Source organism: Scyliorhinus canicula, chromosome 1 (genome assembly GCF_902713615.1).
Source record: "Scyliorhinus canicula chromosome 1, sScyCan1.1, whole genome shotgun sequence".
Lineage (NCBI taxonomy): Eukaryota > Metazoa > Chordata > Chondrichthyes > Carcharhiniformes > Scyliorhinidae > Scyliorhinus > Scyliorhinus canicula.
This window is the reverse complement of record NC_052146.1, coordinates 99,251,707-99,273,915: the sequence shown is the minus strand read 5'-3', so window position 1 is coordinate 99,273,915 and position 22,209 is coordinate 99,251,707. Positions and strand designations below refer to the sequence as shown.

The window sequence follows — 22,209 nt, the reverse complement described above, 5'->3', positions numbered from 1 at the left end:
TAGAGTGTCAACCCAAAGCAGATTATGTATAGCAATCAACAGGTTCAATAAAACAGTGTTGGACCATCTCCTGTATCGGAAGCCTGTTTTTTTGTTTTACTGCATCCAGTTGCAGTTGATGTTAGACCAGCACAGATAACACATCAGTTTTGTGAAAAGGAAATGTGTTTGACAAATTGAGAGCTCTTAAGGATGTAACAAGCAGGGTGAATAAAGATGAACCAATAGATGTAGTGCATTTGGATTTCCAACTAGCATTTGATGACATACCACATAAAATGTTATTGTACAAAATAAGAGCTAATGGTGTTGGGAATGATACACTGACATGGTTGGAGCTAACTATCAGGAAATAGAGTCAGGTTAAAGGGACATTATCAGGTTGGGAAACTGCAACTAGCGGACTGCCATACGGACCACTGCTGGGGCCTCAACTATTTATGATTGTATATTGATGATCTGGATGAAGGGACTGGCTATATTGTAACCAAATTTGATGATGATAATAAGATAGAGAGGAAAACAAACTTAGATAGGAAACACATTGTGAGAAGGATACAAAGAGTCCCCAAAGGGATATATAGATAGGTTAAGTAGATGGCCAAAAATCTGTCAGATGGCATACAATGTGAGAAAATATTTTTTTCCCCCTTTTTTTTCTTTATAAATTTAGAACACCAAATTATTATTTTTTTCCAATTAAGGTGCAATTTAGTGTGGCCAATCCACCTACGCTGCACATCTTTGGGTTGTGGGGGTGAAACCCACGCAGACACGGGGAGAATGTGCAAACTGCACACGGACAGTGACCCAGGGCTGGGTTTCGAACCCGGGTCCTCAGTGCCGCAGTCCCAGTGCTAACCACTGCGCTATATGCCACCCCACTTTGACAGGAAGAATCAAAAAGCAGAATATTATTTAACAAAATACTGCAGTACAGAGACATTTGGGTATCCATGTATATGAATCATAAAAACTCACATGCAGTTTCAGCAAGTAATCAAGGAGCCAAATGGATTGCTGGTCTTTATTGAAAGGAGAATGAATAAAATTATGGAAGTCTTATTACAGCTATACAAGGCATTCCTGAAGTCACCTTACTTAAGGAGGGACATACTTGGATCAGAAGCAGCAACAATTCAATAGGTGGATTCTTTGTATGAGGGGCTTGTTTAATGAGGAAAGGCTACATTCATTGGAGTTTAGATGAACGAGAGGAGATCTTAATAAACATAAAAGACTCTGGGCGTGATTTAATGAAGAGAGTCCTGTTACGGGCAGGTTTAGCGGGGGTTTTCCTGACACTAACGATCCCGCTATTAAACGGGACTCTATTTTTTTCAGGTCTCGGCGGGGAACGCTTCGATGAGGCCACACTTACTTTAATTTCCTGCAATAAGGAGCTTGGCTCATCAGTGCAAGAAGAGATCCAAAATGGCGCCCCGATCGCTTCAACCCCTAACACGTCCCCCGGACCCTTCCAACAAGGACAAGGCACCCCCAGGCCGATTCCCGGCACAGGCAAAATAACAGCCTGGCACCCTGGCAGTGCTTATGCCAGCGCCAAAGTGTCTGGGTGGCATCAGGGTGTCAACCTGCCCAGAAGCCAACCACCCAGGGGCCTCCGATCGACTGGAAGACCTCCCTTCCCCCCCCCCGTCCCCAAAAAAAGGGCTGATCTGCCTGGTCCCTGTCCTAACGGTGCCTGGCTGGTGTCTCTTCACCAAGGCCATTCGATCCCTAGGGCTGGTTAACCTTGGCGGAGACATATTCAAGTGTGCCTAACTGCACACTTAGATATGCAAATTTAGGTCCCGTTCATTGTGGGCAGGATCCAAATCGCGATGTCTCGCGAAATCCTGTTAGATCTCGAGAGCCGTGGTGAGCCAGGTAAATCTTGCGAGAGGCCTCTCTTGAGATTTACCCGGCTGAGCCGCGACTAGAGTTTGGCACGACACCACCGTTAGATCGAACCCACTGATGGGGCTTAACAGACTCAATGCTGAGGGGATGTTTCCTCTTGTGAGGGAATCTAAAACCAGGGAGCACAGTTTCAAAATAACATTTCCTATTTAAGATGAAGTGGAAGAGAAATTTCTTCTCTCAGAGAGTCATTAATTTGGAATTCTCTTCACCAGAGAACACTGGAGGTTGGGTCATGAGTATATTCAAGGCTAAGTTAAACAGATTTTTGATTGACAATGGAGTCAGGAGTTGTGGGGGGGGGGGGGGGGTAGCAGGGCAAGCAGCAAAGTGGAGTTAAACCACAATCAGATTAACCATGATCTTACTGAAAAGTGGAGATGGCTTGAGGGGACATGGGACCTACTCCTGCTTCTATTTCTTATGTTCCTATGCAATGGAAAGTGTAAATTCTGATATTTCTGTAAATAGTGTGAGGCAACATTAAAATCAGACTGAAGATACACTTTACAGCCAAACCTAATGGAAAAAACACACCTCCTGCAATAGAATCAACATGCCTTCCTAATGAAAAGAATTTGTACAACCATGCCAACACCTGCCAGTATTAAATCAACACAAGTCATTCCTAGCTATATTGAACAGTCTTCAGTCCTCTTCCTCACTTTCCTCTTCCAAAATTATGCCCAAATAAATGAAATCGAATCAGAATTTAGAAAGAGGATTCAACCTATATCAAAACATATTCGAGGAGAGGCAACTTGAAAGTAGCATTAGGTTGAAGACTTCTCGAGGAATACCTAACAAGGGATGAACAAAGATTAGAACTTCCCGGTGTTCAGGCTCTCTAAAGAAAATAGTTGTGTGGATTGAAAATTACACTGTAAAAGAAGTTACACTTCTGAAAACTTGAGAAATCATTGCCAGTCAGGGGTAATACAAGGCTCAATACGGAGGACAATATGTAATAGGACATGCAGCCAATTGAAGGGAAACTGACCCTGGTTTGCTCATATCTACATTACTAGTAAAAATTCAGTCAGCATAATAAAAGTTAGACACATTTATGTTACAAACTATAAATTACAAGTTAAAAATCCCATGTTTAATAGATACTCAAATTTGATGTATTTCACTCTTTTTCAATTAAGGTCTCTAGCTAGTAGGCCTTGCATATGATATCACGTTACTTTGGGGGTGGGATGGGAAGAAGAGGAAGTCAGTATCTCTCTTGCACTTTGAGATGGAGAGAAACAGCAGTTCATAACACTGAAATACCCCATTCACAGGAACGATACAATTTTTTGAACAAAAGAACCCGAGTAGTACTGGTAAAACCTTGCGGTTCTAAACTACCAGCTGTTGAGAATGTGTGAAAGCAAGAGGCATTGAAGAGAAAGATACTGGAAAGATAAAACACATATAGCACCTGAGGGTGTGAAACAGAGTAAAGTAAAGCAGAGTTATTTGGAGTCTGCTTCTGTCCTTCACGTATGGTCTTCTCAGGTGTTGCATAAGGGAAGTACGTTGTCTGGAATATTGTTGTTTTTTCATTGGTACGCACATGTCCATATAGGCCTTCTATTAATTTCTAGGCAGTCAGCAGGAAAGAGTGGAAAAGAGGAAGGGAAGGAAGAAGAAAAAGTAATAAGCTCAGTTATAGACAGCCGAAAAGAGAGACTAATTTCACAACAACATCAACTTAAATTTGTGCAGTGCCTTTAATGAGTGTTATCAAAAAAAATCTGACACCAAACCATACAAGGAGATATTAAGTCAGATGAACAAAAGCTTGGTTTAAAGAGGTAGGTTTTAAGGAGCATCTTAAAGGAGGAGAGAGAGGTTAAGAGGTGGAAAGGTTTAGGGAAGGAATTCCAGAGCTTAGGGCTTTGGCAGCTGAAGACACAGCTATCAATGGTGGAGCAATAACAATTGAAGATGCTCACGAGACCAGAATTAGCAGAGGTCAGGTATCTCAGTGGCTACTCTCATTTAAGGATTAAAATAATAGCAATACTTAAACAAGAAGTCATTTTGACTTACTTTCCTTCTTTTGAAAAGGCTTGGTTGTTTCATGCAACTTACTCGTTATAACAGAATGTCTCAAAATTAGCATTGGGACTTGAATGTTAAGTCATGAGCATAACTAAGCAGATTCTGTAGCTTAAATATATATCACACTTAAAAGATCCCATGTAGCAGTCAGAATTTCTGAAGCTTCAGTATCCCTTTTATGAATTTCAGACTTATTTGATGGTGTCACAGTTTCATTCATCTGTATTGCTGAAATAGCTCATTTAATAAGGTCCCATTTCTAAATCAACGTGCCAAAAGTATTTTGTTGAACAGATACATTTGAGTTAGAGCTAAAATTTTCTGGCAAAGGGATACTGCAGCTTTAATGAACATCCATACAACAAGCAGGCATGCTGTGAAACATAAACCAAATCTCAAACCTTCTGTGCAGAAAGCAACATAAACTGCACATCTGTATTACACTAGGTAAACATATACATAATAACAGGGTTTAAAATACTTGGGTGCCCATCAAATTTATCCTGGGAGACCCAAAGGGGTAAACATCTCAAAGTTCCATTCATTATAGTGTCGGCAATAAAATATTCACCACTGATGCTTAACAATCACACATATACACATCCCACATATTTTTAAAAATCACAACTGCAAAGGAACTGCTCTAGTCTCTAGAAAAACTACAGTTACAAGTGTTTTGAGATAAGATTGCATAAGAAATGATATTTAGATGACCTCCTGAAATTATCATTTGGAAACAGATATTTTAGCATATGATACGTTAAACTAAGACATGTTTTAGAGTACCCGGCTGATATTTAACATACAGGATTTTTAATAGTGATGTCAGTAGGTTGATCTTAGATTAGAATAAATAGTCAGCACGACATTGTGGGCCCTGTGCTGTAATGTTCTATGTTCAACAACATTTTCAGTAGGGAATTGGAAAGCTTTTGACTTCAAATTGATCACAAATGATAATTTTAGAAAAATATTAACTAAGAATGATCAGGCATGATGAATTGAAGCATTAAAAGATTTGATACCAAAAAAATGAAAACTTAGCGACGTATTGAGAACATCGCTTTAGAATGCCATTCAAAAGGGCTTCTTTGATATCGTTGCAGCAGATTCTACAAGTAGTGATTAAAGTATGCATGAATACAGGAAACAGCTGATTGAAGCACCATGTGATAGATAAAATTCTAAATCTAAAGTTCATAGTTCTAGAGTAGAATCTATTAAACTCATATATTACAGCCAATGTTAACTTTTGTTAAACTGGTTTGAATGTTTTGCCATATAGCTTAAGTTGACAGTGATGGGAATTTTTCAATACTGCAAAATATGTTAGTTTTACACTGTTCCGTGAGTAACAGATGATTGTCTAAATTAATTTTACATCTAAAGAGGTCAACAATGCTGATGTGGTTTAATTAAAACAGACTGCAACTGACTAAATCAACTGCACATTTCATGCTCAAAGCATCCAAATCAAAGGCCATCTGTTGCCAATAACTTCTTCTGCCTAGAAAGGTTTTGTTTGCATTCCATACTCGGACTTTTGACATTCAGTACAAAATAAACATGCACAGGGGGCAAAAATGGCTTCATACAAAACTTGTATAAACTTTTTAAAAATTTGACAGCACTTTTATCCATGTTTCAAAAACTCATAATTCAGATGGACACCGTGCAATTTAACAAGTATTTTAACCCCTCATATGAAAAAGTGCCAACTTGGAAGTCCATTTGGTGATCTTGCTACTTTTAATGATTAAATATGCTTCAACCAAAGTAAAGGCCTTAAAACAGGGTTAAGAGATGCAGTGGCCATGCGGCCAACAGAAAGCAAGCTAAATGTGAGGCCACGTGGCAAAACTCTGCCATAGTCAGGTTCAGGGAGGAAGGAAAACAAACCATTCCAAAGCAAAGTAGAGGCTTTTCCTTGACCTACGTAGACTGCAGTTTTGCAAAATAATCTACAATTTCATATCCTAGCTCCATTTAACTATGAAGGAAGAAAAAAATGTAAAGTCCTACTGCTTTGGATACCTGACCCAAAACCTGATCCCCTGCTGCAACAGGTCAAGTTAAGATTGCTTCAATTATGCTAAAGATATAATCATGCCATTATGTCTGAACAAAACCACTTACAAATGGCAGCACGCTATAATATACATTACTGCTAAAACAGCAGTATGTTTAAAATATACTTGCACATAAATCTACAATGCCAAAAGAAAATCCCTGCACCAAAGCTTATGTATAAAGTGTTCCAAGTACAAAACACAAGTTTTGTTTAAACATCTTGAACAGCTGCCTAAGTAGGTCAAGACAAGGATACTGTGTCGATCACCTCAATTCCAAGCAAAAACAAATCAATGCTCATTTATATCTGGTACAGCCAAGGTGTCAGTTGTAAAGCCATAAAATGAAATATAAAACTGCATTGCATATAACACTTAGGTGCACTCACCAGTAACAACTGTAGTTTCAATTGTTGTGTATTCAACATAGCGAAGGTACGTAGCAGGAATACTATAGCACAGTGCTTAATTAGAAAGCATTTATACAACAGCAGTTTGTTACTTTTTGTATGAAGGACCCCCCTTTCACAATGGTATCTTAACTCAGACATTCCACGTTTAAGGTAATGCATCCAGGATACTTTTCTCCCTTCGGTTTGCACTTGGAATGTCATCAAGAGGAATATTCATTCGTCAAATCACTCATTTGCAGTAGAAAATATAAATATTAGAAGCAGACGTAGACAGTTTAAAAAAAAAACCTATAGAATTAACTGGCTTGTTTTGATGTGATTCTACAACTTTTCAATTAGGTAATTTATAAAGACATAGTGGCAAATTATTTATATTTCAAATAAGGGGTTGGTTTAGCTCACTCGGCTAAATCGCTGGCTTTTAAAGCAGACCAAGCAGGCCAGCAGCGTGGTTCGATTCCCGTACCAGCCTCCCTGGACAGGCGCCGGTATGTGGCGACTAGGGGCTTTTCACAGTAACTTCATTGAAGCCTACTCGTGACAATAAGCGATTTTCATTTTTTCATTTTCAATAAGGGACAGGCGACGTGAATTAAAGCCGTGGTCCAAAGTTGTTAGAAATTAACCTACAAGTCTAAACACAAATGCATGCTTTTTATCGTGTTTCCATCACCTCATAACACACGAGGAATATTTCATACTTTTTCAATTCTTCAAGGACAGTTTCACTGCAAAATACTTTCAGATAATACAGTTGATGCATGCTTTTCATATATTATGTGGGCAATTTCAGAACAGAGCAATACTGTGTAAATTTATAAATGAAATTTATTTTAGTCTATTTAAGAAATCTTAATTTTTTTTAATAAGGTGTGGGGATAAAACTTATAAAATGTTAGAATTTTTTTACTAAGCAGCAACCGGAGCTTAACAAATATCACATGTATGATTTAGATCTCCAACATAATTGGAGGAGTTCTCATTGTATATTGGCTAGTAGACCACAATTTTACATCAGTTTAAGGAACACAGAATAACATATGATTCATAAGGATTTTTTTTTAGGCACATCCTAAAAATTGCATGCGTGTAATCTGTAAAATTTTTAACACTTTTGTTGGAGGGATGCATTATAAGCTAACAGATGACAAATAGGTATATTCCAATGTCTCCTAATGAAAAGTAAGCAGAGATCATATAGGGCAAATCAAATGCTCGTTTCTTAAAATGTTCCAATCAGCTACAATGACAGTGGTAAAATTAAGGCCTGGTAGATCTGATTTGAATTGAAACACTGCATTGATTTTATATGCTTATAAACAAGGGAGGCGATCTCAGTTTAAATTTTAGTAATACATCAGAATTTTGCAGAGTTGGCATTCATCCATATGGTGCTTATTCCTAAAATTGTTGTGAAATTAGACTTGACATCTTTAATAAGGCTAGAAGAAACACATCTTCTGGCTCAGGATTACTGATACTACCAAAATCTTCTTTAGAAAATGCAATCACATCACTCATTAAAATAAAGCTTTGAAGATTCATGTAAAGTGCTTGGCATATGGATGGCTTGGTGGCACAGTGGTTAGCACTGCTGCCTCATAGCATCAGGGTCCCAGGTTCAATTCTGACCTTGGGTGGCTGTGGAGTCTACAGGTTCTCCACGTGTCTGCAGGTTTCTGTCCACAGTCCAAAGATGTGCAGATTAGGTGGATTGGCCGTGCTAAATGGCCCCTTTAGAGTCCAACGGTGGGGTTATGGGGGCGTGGGCCTAGGTAGGGTGCACTTTCAGAGGTTCGAGGCAGACTCGATGGGCCGAATGGCCTCTTTCTGCACTGTAGGGAGTCTATGGTTGTAAAGAATACATAGAAACATATATAGAAAATAAAAGCAGGAGGCGGCGATTTGGCCCTTCGTGCCTGCTCCACCATGCATTATGATCATGGCTGATCGCTGATACCGCCTTCCTCCATATCCCTTTAGCCCAAGATCCAATTTATTTATTCCAAGATATAATTAACTTTAATAAAGCCATAACCAAAATGAACAAGCAAGTTTACATTATTGTTTTTTTTATTTTATACCATTTTATTTAATACATATGAAGGCTTTCATTTTAATACTAATTAGCTAAGCTCCAACAAACTGATGTTTGTATTACTACAAATAATCCATTAAAACTAATACTGAAACAGACAAATACAATAATTCAGGATGTTGGGCGATTTCATTTCATTTCTAGAATGTGCATTCTTGTATTCTCGTATGTCCTCTATTCTCTGTGCTGCAACTGTTACCAGTTTTGTGTCACCTTGCATTCTAGAGCAATCTCCCCTTCGGTATCAAAAACATGTAGTGGCAAGGGAGAATGGAACTTTTTTCTGCACGTTTAAATTAGGACATTAACTGTAATGTCCTAATTTAATGATGCTGTGTTTTCTGATGCTGCAGAAAAAATCTGGTTCAATAGAGTCAACAAAATTGATAATTTACAGATTTCAGCTGATAGAATGGTGTCTATTTTCTTCCAATTTTAAGCCTGCATTTTAGCACCCGAAGTCAATGAACTTTAGTGGGTTTTCAATGTAACTAGAATTGATTTAATGTAATATAGTGTTCAAGCATTGTTCAAACTCTGGCCACAAGTTTCCATTAAAAAAAATACACATTTCTACAGATTTCTCATTCAGACATCCACTACAGTGTATATTTTAGTCTGATCAACAATTAAATTGTATTGTTGTATTGTTTGAACAAGCCAACTACTCCTCTAACTGCAACCAACGTGTCAAACGCATCAGATGCCACTCTGTGTTCCTCTCGCAGTTTAATAAACATAATAACTAAAGATAGAACATCCATATGATAAATGATGCAGCAAGGAACGTACAGAAATATTTAACTTTTATTTTAAACTTCACAGTGCACTTACAAGTTTTACATCTAAACTAGATCATTACATTTTATGCTCAATTTCTCAGTGATCTATAATAAATTTTCATCATATTAATCAGCTGATTCAAATGACCTCCTAAACCTTTATAGAATACCTGTTTATACAAACAACCCAAACCAGTTTCCCAGGGTTAAATAATAACTGCAAGATACAATATGGATGACAATGAGTGTCAGAAGACTCCAAGCTTACCCATTCTTCACAATTGAAAATCAAAATGTTACTTACTGTAGTTACATACCATTTAATTCTGAGAAATGTATTTGGATTTTTTTTTGCTAGAACAGGTTTCTTCTGAAGGTTTGAGAGATCATTGGAATAATCTGATTAATTTATATCCTTTTAGCTTATTCCATCAATATACTGGTTTTACTTATTTTTCATAAATTACTGCCACATGGTATGGTTACATGATACTGAGCAGGCCAACATGCAAATTAGTAAACATAACTTAAACATGGTTTTGATTTATCAGTGCAGTTCGAAGGAAAACAGCAAGCCTGCAGATCAGGTTTTCATGATGCTGTGTTTATTTTTCATATGTACAGAAAAAATAAATCCAAGAATAGACAAGGTTCCACTGAAAGGGTTTATTTGTATGCTCTTTTCATTTGGAGAGATAAAACATATTGCAAACTTGCTCTAAGTGAATGTGGCTGAGTCTAGAAAATTGTTTCTATGAAATACTTGATGCAGAAATTCCATGGTACCAGACCTAACCAACTTGCCTAGAAACCATGATCCAATGTCTTTGCAAATGATTTGGTTTAGCATCACCTGGATTTACCATGAATACAATGGGGAAAAGATTTCAAATAACAATTTAAAGTCATGAACTGATTATTTATAATTAAGGTTATTTGAGAAAACAGGAGTTTTATTGTCCTAACAGCTGACTATTTTATGATGTTGTTAGCCAGTCTCAGACTTTACCTGTCAAACGTCAGTAAGTATCTTGATCATCATCAGCTATCAACATTAGACTAAATATTTAAAATTCAATGCAAATGCATAACCAAGTTCTGTCTAGAAATGAATTACTTTTTAAATTATTAATTACATATTGACTATAAGCCCCTGGCCGGGATTTTCCAGCCCCCCAACAACTGGTTACCCCATGGTGGATGCGGTGAGTCAATCAAACATTTATTGACTTTGGTGGGACCAGCAGGTCCTGCTGGTGGGAGGGGTTGGAAAATTCCTGCCTCTATGCTAGATTTGCTTTTTCCAAGAACCTTTGATATTTCAAATACAGAACAATCTCAACAGCTGGCCATTCATCACACTGCTAAAAATTGTCAACAAACAAATGTATTAATCTCTCGTCAAAAACTTTTTAAAAAAAGCATTCAATTTTGCCCGTCTAACATCTTATTACCTCAAAATGCACTACTTCAACTAAGCTCATATTTCTTTCTTTTCCTCAGTGCCCCAGAATTTTATATTTCATACAACTTCTGATATTATTATTATGCATTTGCCTCCCGCTTTCTCTTTCTCAAACATTCTTTCTGACTTCTTATATCCAGATTCCATATCCAGTGAATGTCCAGCACCAGTGAAATATTGATTTATCAATATGGAAGATTGATGGGAAAAAACATTTTGAAAGAACATTTACAGAAACTAGTATCAAGAACAAAGAGAACAAAGAAAAATTACAGCACAGGAACAGACCCTTTGGCCCTCCAAGCCTGCGCCGATCCAGATCCTCTATCTAAAACTGTCGCCTATTTTCAAAGGATCTGTATCCCTTTGCTCCCTGCCCATTCATGTATCTGTCTAGATACATCTTAAATGACGCTATCACGCCCGCCTCTACCACCTCCGCCAGCAATGCATTTCAGGCACACACCACCCTCTGCGTAAAGAACTTTCCGCGCATATCTCCCTTAAACTTTTCCCCTCTCACCTTGAACTCGTGACCCCGAGTAATTGAGTCCCCCACTCTGGGAAAAAGCTTCTTGCTATCCACCCTGTCTGTACCTCTCGTGATTTTGTAGATCCTCAATGAGGTCCCCCGTCAACCTCTGCCTTTCTAATGAAAATAATCCTAATCTACTCAACCTCTCTTCATAGCTAGGGCCCTCCATACCAGGCAACATCCTGGTGAACCTCCTGTGCACCTTCTCCAAAGCATCCACATCCTTTTGGTAATGTGGTGACCAAAACTGTACGCAGTATTCCAAATGTGGCCAAACCAAAGTCTTATACAACTGGAACACGATCTGCCAACTCTTGTAATCAATACCCCTTCCGATGAAGGAAAACATGCCGTATGCCTTTTTGACCACTCTACCGACCTGCGCAGCCACCTTCAGGGCACAATGGACCTGAACACCCAGATCTCTCTGTACATCAAAGTACTCGTTAAGAATCTCACCCATTTTCTCTGACTCCACACATAACTTTCCTCCTTTGTCCTTGAGTGGGCCAACTCTTTCTCTAGTTACCCTCTTGTTCCTTATAGATGAATAAAAGGCTTTGGGATTTTCCATAACCCTGTTTGCTAAAGATATTTCATGACCCCTTTTAGCCCTCGATTCCTCGTTTCAGATTGGTCCTACATTCCCGATATTCTTCCAAAGCTTTGTCTGTCTTCAGTCGCCTAGACCTTATGTATGCTTCCTTTTTCCTCTTAGCTAGTCTCACAATTTCACTTGTCATCCATGGTTCCCTAATCTTGCCATTTCTATCCCTCATTTTCACAGGGACATGTCTGTCCTGCACTCTAATCAACCTCTCTTTAAAAGCCTCCCAAATATCAAATCTGGATTTACCTTCAAACAGCTGCTCCCAATCCACATTCCTCAGCTCCTGCCAAATTTTGGTAGAGTTGGCCGTCGCCCAATTTAGCACTCTTCCTTTAGGACCACTCTCGCCTTTGTCCATGAGTATTCTAAAACTTACGAAATTGTGATCACTATTCCCAAAGTAATCCCCGACTGAAAGTTCAACCACCTGGCCGGGCTCATTCCCCAACACCAGGTCCAGTATGGCCCCTTCCCGAGTTGGACTATTTACATACTGCTCTAGAAAACCCTCCTGGATGCTCCTTACAAATTCTGCTCCATCTAGACCTCTGACACTAAGTGTATCCCAGTCAATGTTGGGAAAATTAAAATTCCTATCATCACCACCCTGTTGCTCCTACATCTTTCCATAATCTGTTTACATATTTGTACCTCCATCTCACGCTTGCTGTTGGGAGGTCTGTAGTACAGCCCCAACATTGTTACCGCACCCTCCCTCCTACACCACCAGTTTAGCCACGTATTTAGCGTCACTATCCTCCTATTTCTAGCCTCACTGGCCCATGGCACAGGAGTAATCCTGAGATTACAACCCTAAAGGTCCTGCTTTTTAGCTTACTGCCTAACTCCCTGAACCACTTCTGCAGGACCTCATCACTCTTCCTGCCTATTTCATTGGTACCTATGGTGTACTACGACCTCTGGCTGTTCACCCTTCCCCTTCAGGATGTCCTGTGTTTGTTCAGAGACAACCTAGATACTGGAACCAGGGAGGCAACAGACCATCCTGGAATCTCTTTCACATCCACAGAAGCGCATATTTGTGCCCCTTACTGTGGGGGCTGTTTAGCTCACTGGGCTAAATCGCAGGCTTTGAAAGCAAACCAAGGCAGGCCAGCAGCATGGTTCAATTCCCGTACCAGCCTCCCTGAACAGGTGCCAGAATGTGGCGACTAGGGGTTTTTCACAGTAACTTTATAGGGGCTGGTTTAGCTCACTTGGCTAAATCGCTGGCTTTTAAAGCAGACCAAGCAGGCCAGCAGCAAGGTTCGATTCCCGTACCAGCCTCGCCGGAATGTGGCAACTAGGGGCTTTTCACAGTAACTTCATTGAAACCTACTCGTGACAATAAGCGATTTTCATTTGGGCAGCACGGTAGCATAAATGCTTCACAGCTCCAGGGTCCCAGGTTCGATTCCCGGCTGGGTCACTGTCTGTGTGGAGTCTGCACGTCCTCCCCGTGTGTGCGTGGGTTTCCTCCGGGTGTTCCGGTTTCCTCCCACAGTCCAAAGATGTGCGGGTTAGGTAGATTGGCCATGCTAAATTGCCCGTCGTGTCCTAAAAAGTAAGGTTAAGGGGGGGTTGTTGGGTTACGGGTATAGGGTGGATACGTGGGTTTGAGTAGGGTGATCATTGCTCGGCACAACATCGAGGGCCGAAGGGTCTGTTCTGTGCTGTACTGTTCTATGTTCTACTATAGAGTCATCTATAACTATAGCTCTCCTGCACTTTGCCCTCCCCTGCTGAGTAACAGAGCCAGTTATGGTGCCACTGTTCTGGCTGCTGTTGTTGTTTTCCCCTGATCGACTATCCCCCCCAATACCATTCAAAACAGTATACTTGTCAAAGGGGGACAGCCACAGGGGATTCCTGCACTGACTGTCTACACTTTCTAGTGGTCACCCATCTGTCTGCCTGCACCTTGGGTGTGACCACGTCTCTAACGCTTTGTCACCTGCGTGCTCCCAAGTGCATTTAACTGCTGCTCCAAACGAACCATGCGGTCTGTGAGGAGCTGCATTTGGTTACACTTCTTGCAGACATAATCGACCGGAACGCTGGAAACGTCACAGATCTCCTACATCTCACAGTTAGAGCACAGGGGAGAGGCGGGTGGTGGATTCTCCCACAGGATGGAAAGAAATGAAAATGAAAATCGCTTATTGTCACGAGTAGGCTTCAATGAAATTACTGTGAAAAGCTCCAAGTCGCCACATTCCGGTGCCTGTTCGGGGAGGCTGGTACGGGAATTGAACCGTGCTGCTGGCCTGCCTTGGTCTGCTTTAAAAGCCAGCGATTTAGCCCTGTGCTAAACCAGCCCTCTGGCTGGGTATCAGATGCCAGCCCGTACCAGCCTCCCCGGACAGGCGCCGGAATGTGGCGACTAGGGGCTTTTCACAGTAACTTCACTGAAGCCTACTCGTGACAATAAGCGATTTTCATTTTCAGATGCGTTAAAAGTCGGTGAAAGCGCTAGCTCAGGGGTTGGAGGAGCCTCGTGGCACAGCAGTATCGGGAAGATGGTGGAGGGGGTTGGGTCGTCAATAGCATCATTGCCGATGGAGCTGCTTTTGATTCAATGAAGATGAATTTTAAAAAAAAATGTTAAGTACCAAATTATTTTTTTTCCCCAATTAAGGGGCAATTTAGCGTGGCCAATCCACCTAACCTACACATCTTTGGGTTCTGGGGATGAAGCCCATGCAGACACAGGGAGAATGTGCAAACTCCACACAGATAGTGACCCAGGGCCAGGATTTGAACCCGGGTCCTCAGCGCTATAGGCTGCAGTGCTAATCACTGTGCCATGTGCCACCCAATGAAGATGAATTTTGACAACATCATAAGGAAACACAGGGAGATTGGTCAAAGGTGATTGAGGGTGTAGTCCCACCTCTTTGAATGGAGAAGTATCTGGACGCACAGGGTGTGATGATAAAAGAAATGGAGAAGACGATCTCAGACCAGAGTGGCCAAATTATATCGCTGGAGGCAGAGATGTTGATGCTGGGGTAAAAATGCAAAGTGCTGCGGGCGAGGGTGAACGACCAGGAAAATCGGTCTCGGTGACAGAATTTTCACATTGTAGGTCTGCGGAACGAGTGCCACCAGCTATGTTATGATAATTTTGAGAAGTCGGTGGATGAGAAAGTATTTGTGAGGGCCCCCGAAGTGGATCAGGCTCATTGGTCTTTGAGACAGAAGCTGAGGGCGGGGGAGCCACCTCAGGCTGTGATTGTGCGAGTGCACAAATTTCAAGACAAAGAAAAGATTCTGAGGTGGGCCAAGACAACTCAGGACCGTAGCTGGGAGGGGAATCGGGTCTGGCTATATCAGGACATTGGGCCTGACCTGGTCAAGAGGCGGGCAGGATTCAACAGGGCAAAAGCGGCACTCTACCGGAGCAATGTTTGGTTTGGGATGTTATATTGCCAAGTTATGGGTAACGTTCAAGAGCAAGGAGCATTATATTCAGATGCCAGAAGAGGTGAATCACTTTGTCTGAGACCCTAGGCTGGTGAGGGTTAGGATGCTTTGTTTGTTTTACAATGTCAGGTGTATACTTTATTGCATCTGTCATATGTTATTGATTTTTGTTTGTATGTGTGATATTTTTGTGTGTGCTTCCTAGTGCTGATGGTTTGTCCTACCTTGGAATGATGGGGATATGGACAGGTTTGGTGTAGTGTGTCAAAGGTCGCATTCAGTGTCTACAGGGCGATGAGGAGTGTGATGGGTTGAAGGGGGGAGTAGACAGAGTAAGTAGAGTGGGGGGAGGGGTGGTGGCGAGGTTCTTTGGGCCATCAGGTAGGAGCCACCATGTTAATGAGATATGCTAAAAAATGGAAGCAGTGGGGGCTGTGGTGAGTAGCCAGAGGGTGGAGGTGCAGGAAGGGAAAAAGCGGGGTAGGAGGGGGTTTGGGGCTAGTGATGTAGATGTTTTTCAAGTTAGAGTCAGAGGAAGATGGAGGAGGTGGCCATATTGTGTGGGCTCAAGTGTGTGATGAACGGATAGTCGGGTGGATGGTAGTTTATGGGATGATAGCAGTCCTTAGTAGAAGGGGAGGTCGAAAGCCCCAGGTGAGGGTGGTAACCTGCAATGTTCCCAGTCATCGACATACGACGACACCCTATGCTCCTTACCACCCTGAGGATTGTTGGGGAGGACGGGTAAGGAGCATAGGGTGTCGTTGTACGCTGATAACATATTGTTATATGTCGCGGACTCGTTGGGGAGTATGGAAAGAACAAAGGACAAAGAAAAATACAGCACAGGAACAGGCCCTTCGGCCCTCCAAGCCTGCGCCAACCATGCTGCCCGTCTAAACTAAAATCTTCTACACTTCTGGGGTCCGTATCCCTCTATTCCCATCCTATTCATGTATTTGTCAAGATGCCCCTTAAACGTCACTATCGTCCCTGCGTCCACCACCACCTCCTCCAGCAGCGAGTTCCAGGCACCTACTACCCTCTGTGTAAATTATGACCTTGTTGAAAAAATTCTGGGCCTTCTCTGGATACAAATTGAATGTGCGAAAGAGTGAGTTCTTCCCAGGGAATGACGTGGGGAAGAGTACAAATCTGGGAGCGTTGCCATTTAGGGTTGCTAAGGTTAGGTTCTGGTATCTGGGAGATTCAGGTTGCACATGACTGGGTAACTATGCAGAAGTGGAACTTAATGGAGGGTGTTAAGGGGGGCTGGAGGAGATGGGACGCCTTGTCGTTGTCACTGGCAGGAAGGGTGTAGTTTGTGAAGATAAATGTGTTACCTAGGTACTTGTTTATCTTTCAGTCTCTCCCAATTTTTCTCCCCAAGGTTTTTTACCGGAGGGTGGATAAGGTTGATCTCAGAGTTTGTTCAGGCAGGTAAGACACAAAGGGTCAGTAGGATCCTTTTGCAGAGGAAGTGGCGAGTGGGGGGCTGGCACTCCCACATTTGCTGCACTATTGCTGGGCAGCTAATGTGAAGGTGAGACAGTGGTGGGGGGGGGGGGAGCAGATTGGGTCTGGGTGGAGGAGAACTCCTGTAAGGGGTCGAGTTTAAGAGTTATGGTAATGGCCCCACTTCAGTTTGCCCCAGGGATATATATTAATAGCCTCGTGGTGGTGTAATTGATAAAGATCTGGAATCAGTTACAGAAGCACTTTAAATTTCTATGGACATCAGTACTTGCCCCGCTGTGCAGGAATCATAGGTTTGTGCCTGGGCAGATGGATGTGATGTATGAGATGTGGTGGGGTAAGGCGTGTGAGGGACCTATTTGTAAAAGAAAAGTTTACAAAGTTGGCGGATCTTCAGGAGAAGTTTGAGTTACCGAAGGGGAGTGAGTTTAGGTACCTACAGGTGCAAGATTATGTGCGGAAGGAATTGCTCGCTTTCCCCCAAATACTGGAGTATACATTACTGGAAAAGCTGTTAGCTACAAACGAGTGAGGGAGGGGAGGATTGGAGACATTTATGCATGGTTGGGAAAGAAAGAGATGGTATTAGTGGGAAAGGATTAAAAGAAGGTGAGAAGAGTTTTAGACCAAGCTAGGGCGAGGGATATGGAGTGAGGTGTTATGTTGGGTCAATTCGACTTTCTCTTGTATTAACATGAGCCTCATTCTATTCAAGATGGTGCACAGGGTATACATGACACAGGCCTGGATGAGGGGGTTCTTCCCTGGGGTGAAGCTTGGGCGGGGGCCAGCGAATCATGCCCATATGTTCTGGGAGTGTGCAAAACCTGAGGGCTTTTGGAAAGCGGTGTTCAAGGTTCTGTCAGAGAGAGTGGGATTCAAAGTAGCGCCATGCCCTTTGTGGGGGGGTCCCTATAAAAGTGGTCCCCGTGGGGGCGGGGGGTTGACCTACCACAGGAATCCCGGTGAGGGTGGGTAGAGGAAGCGTGGCGAGGCAGTGCATTGTTTGGGGTGGGGGGGCACGTTGCGGTCATTGGATGGTCTCTACCAGCATGGCCCTGGCATGGTGGACCTTGTCGTGAGCCAAGGAGGCCCTTTGGTCCATCACGCCAGGGCCACACTGGCAGAGACAACAAGTGATCCGCGCGCCCACGTGATTCCCAGCTGCAGGGACTGGAGAATCATGGGAGGCCAGAGCATAGGACACCATCTGCTAAATAGATGCAAATAGATCCTTAAGACCTTGTTCATGCTGCCAGCGGGAGGGGGGTCCCAGGGCATTACATTCGGATCAGCACCCAGCGCTGATCCCAATTTACTGCTGATTCTCTGTTCCATCAGGGAACATATTCCAGGATGGGGAATCCCACCCAATATCTCTCCTTATTTACTCCCCAGGGAACTTTTTTTCTGCAGACAAAATTCCATTAGCCATATTTCGGCCAACAATATCCATGGCTGGAATATTATATATCTGTGAAATTCCTACATTCATCACGAATTATTGAATACTTTTGTAGATGCTACATACTAGTGAGGACATGCACTACTTGAAGATATAAACTCCTTTCTCCCAGGTGTTACTTAATTGACTGTGCCATGTTAACTTACAAAGTCAACCATTCAGATATCTCGACGTAATAAGTGCCAAATTCTGATCCACTGCTTTGCACAAAATACCGCCAACGTTAAGCATATTTTGATAAGATACCCCTGTGGTAAGAAATGAACACCATTCTGTACTTGTATACTGCATCCTGATATGTAGTCTCCAACTGCCTCAGCAACACTATTACCACCAATCTCAACTTGCATTTTGAACTATATGGTAACTTACTGGGCAAGTAATTTGAAGCTGAACCACTCTCGCTGAACAGATTCCAATAAAAAGAACTTTGGACTTATTGCCATAGTTTTTCTAATTACAGTAGCTGTTGCATAAAACTATTTTCTTCCTGTCTCCTCACATAGATGCTTACAGGAAGGTACTACATTATTCTGCAACTCCACTCATCTGCATTCCTCAAATGAATGTTTATTTATACTTCAAACAAGAGATTAAAAGTTGGCAAACCAAATAGAACAAATTGGGGATAATTAGAGTGAAGCCAAAGCAAGGCATTAATAAGTTTGCCAAAACGTTTGACAGTTATCATTACATTATGAAGCAGAGTTTGACCCAAGGGTATTACATTTTAAGTATTTTACATTAGAATGTCTAAACAAACTAAAAACTGTATACCTGTTATTGGGTGTATGTAACAAATTGCATTGAGGCACCTCAGGGTGCAACGTGCTCCATGGAGGAAAGTTGAATACGATTGTGCTTTCTATACTGAACAGTTTGAAATGTTTTGGAATATTCTTTAAAATATTTTGAGAATAAAGTATATTTTGAGGGAATTTCTGTTCTTTCTTTATGAATTAAAAAAGCAGCGATGTGCTGAACGGACGCACATCAGGTGGCTCTCCTTCCAAATGGACCCAATGTAGCGAATTTCTTTGAGCTTTTGGCCCAAAAAGCCACCAAATACTCCCCCAAACATAAACGGCACGAACAGCGATATGGGGGGGGGGGGGGGGAGAGAGAGAGAAAGAGAGAGAGAGAGAGAGAGAGAGAGAGGGAGAGAGAAAGAGTTCCAGGTGATGGTGAAGGAGGTGGTGACGGAAGCGATAGGCACCCTTCAGCGCACGATAGACTGCCTGGGACGGAAGGCGGAGGCCCAGGAGAAGACGATCCTGGACCTGGCGAAGGCGTCAACGGACCAGAGCGACAGGATCGTGGCTCTGGAGGCCAAGGTGAAGAGGTTGGTGGCAGCCCAGGGGAACTTACAAGGGAAAGGTCAAGGACCAGGTGAACGGGTCCCGGCGGCAAAATGTCCGCATCGTGGGTCTGCCAGAGAGGACTGAGGGAAGGGACCCAATGGGTTACATCGCTAAAATGTTAGGCAACTTAGTTGGGAGGGAAAACTTCCCAAACCCTCCAGAACTCGACAGACCACACAGGTTGCTCCTGTCTAAACCGAAAACTGGGGAGCAGCTAAGAGCGATAATTGCAAAGCTGCACCGATGCCAGGACCGGGAAAAGATTCTAAGGTGGGCCCGACAGACAAAGTCTTGCTCGTGGGAAGGGCACAGAATCAGGGTCTATCAAAGCTTCGGGGCGGACCTGGCAAAAAGGAGGCCCAAAGTTAACAGAGCGAAATCGGCACTCTACATAAAAAGGTGTGCGATTCGGCATGCTGTTCCCGGCCAGACTCTGGTGACATACCAGGAACATTACTTCAGCACCCTGGCGGAGGCCGACGAGTTTGTAAAAATAAACAACCTGGAGGGAGAACAAATGGACAGCGGAAGGCAGCAGGGGGAAAGAACCCAAATGAGCAGGTTCTTCCAGGAGGTGGAGGACTAATGTGAATGGAGCTAGAGGGGCCCGGCCAACTACACCCACATGTTCTGGGCTTGCCCCAAACTTCCTGGGTCTTGGACAGCCTTCTCCGAGGCAATGTCCAAGATAGTAGGGGTGAGGGTGAAGCCATGCCCAAATCAGAGCAGCCAGAGCTACACATGCGGAAGAGGGCCGATGCCCTAGCTTTCACTTCCCTAATCAAACGCCCAAGAATCCTGCTCGGCTGGCGATCAGCAGCACCACCCACAGCTGCGGACTGGCTTGCTGACCTCTCACAATGTCTCTATTTGGAGAAGATTAAATATGCCATCTGAGGGTTGGAAGAAGGCTTCCTAAATGCACGGCGGCAATGCCTGTTCCAGACATGTTCGAGGCCAGCAACAATGAATAGAGGGGGAAACTGGGAGGTTAGAAAGAAAAGAGAGAAAAAAGAAAGACAAGTGGGGACCATAAGAATTCGCAAACCCCGGGGGGGTGAAAGAAGAGGAAGGGCTGGAGAGGCACAAAAGAGACAACATGGGAGGGGACAAACCCCCCCCCCCCCTCCCCGCAAGGGAAACACGGCCAAAGCTGACATAGGGAGAAAAGAAATAGCCGGGGGTGGGGGGTGAATTCCCCCCCCCCCCCCCCCCCCCCCCCCCGGACAAACCAGGGATGGCACAGGGGGGCTGGAAGGACTACATGCTGAGCTGGATGGCGACAGACTGTAGGTAGGAAATTTTAAGGCAAAGAAAAGACAAACCTTTCTGTATGTTTGTATAGTAAAGAACACAACCACTAATGCACATAATTGTTTATAATTCTTGAAAATACCAATAAAAAGATTATTTTTAAAATGAATAAAAAAGCACCAACTTTTAATCAGACTAAATCAGCCTCTATGTATTAAAAAACCTTGCATTCCACCTACTGCATTGCTCTGAAATGGCCATTTTGAATACAAATACAAAACTCTCACAACTAGAAACTAAAACTAACATATTCCAGACAAACAATCGAACTGCATTTGGTTAAGAGCAAGTTTATTAAGATCCACTCTCAGGGCAGCACGGTGGCCTAGTGGTTAGCACAACCGCCTCACGGCGCTGAGGTCCCAGGTTCGAATCCCGGCCCTGGGTCACTGTCTGTGTGGAGTTTGCACATTCTCCCCGTGTCTGCGTGGGTTTTGCCCCCACAACCCAAAAATGTGCAGAGTAGGTGGATTGGCCACACTAAATTGCCCCTTAATTGGAAAAAATAATTGGGTAATCTAAATTAAAAAAAAAAAAAAAAAAAAAATTCTAAAAAAAAAAAAGATCCACTCTCAAGTTTGAGCAAAGTTCCTTCGAAATGACAGCCAAAAAAGGAGGGTATATTTCCTGCTTAACTCCACCTCTGTCAACACAGTGTAAACTAATGCACTAAATCTAACTACATAGCATTTTGATGCAAAAAGTACATTAAATATACCTTAGTTAAGGAGGGATGTAATCTAAAATATTCGTATTCAATTAACAACATTAAAGTGAAACATTAAATTATGTATATAAACCTTTTTATTCATTTTGGTTTGTAGACTAGGTTTAGACAGAACAAAAATTCTTGTTCAGTTCCTAAAATTATTTGGATTTCAGTTTGCTTGCACTTTCTTTCATCACAGAGCTGAATAAAACAAGTGCTGTTCATCAAATGTAAAGTTCAACGTTCACCATCATGAATGTAACCAAGTAGACATAATCAGAAAAGGTAAGCGAAAATGTTGTGTCGCGAAGGCCGGCTGGCGTGGGTACCAAATGCTGGCCGGTTGGTAAAAGTGGGTTCCGGGGTAAAAATTTTGAAAAACAATGGGCTGGACCAGTGAGATACTTCCCAAGCCCAAATAAATGAATAAATGTGGGTGAATCCAGGTCTGGCTCTCACCCAAAAAGCCAGCAGGAAACACCCCGCCAAACAAGCCCAAAATGACACT

General features: G+C 42.5%; 1 protein-coding gene across 11 annotated transcripts in view; it reads right to left on the bottom strand.

Moving 5' to 3' along the window:
* Positions 1-22,209, bottom strand: part of LOC119965418 (protein 4.1-like) — a 231,982-nt gene that overhangs the window by 23,334 nt on the left and 186,439 nt on the right. For 8 of the 11 annotated variants that reach the window (XM_038796202.1, XM_038796194.1, XM_038796186.1 and 5 more), the window contains one exon: positions 3,353-3,514. The exons of the other annotated variants lie outside the window; for them this stretch is intronic. In XM_038796202.1, coding sequence (XP_038652130.1) covers positions 3,353-3,514 — 162 coding nt within the window. The remainder of the gene's footprint in view (positions 1-3,352; positions 3,515-22,209) is intronic. 11 annotated transcript variants of the gene reach the window in all.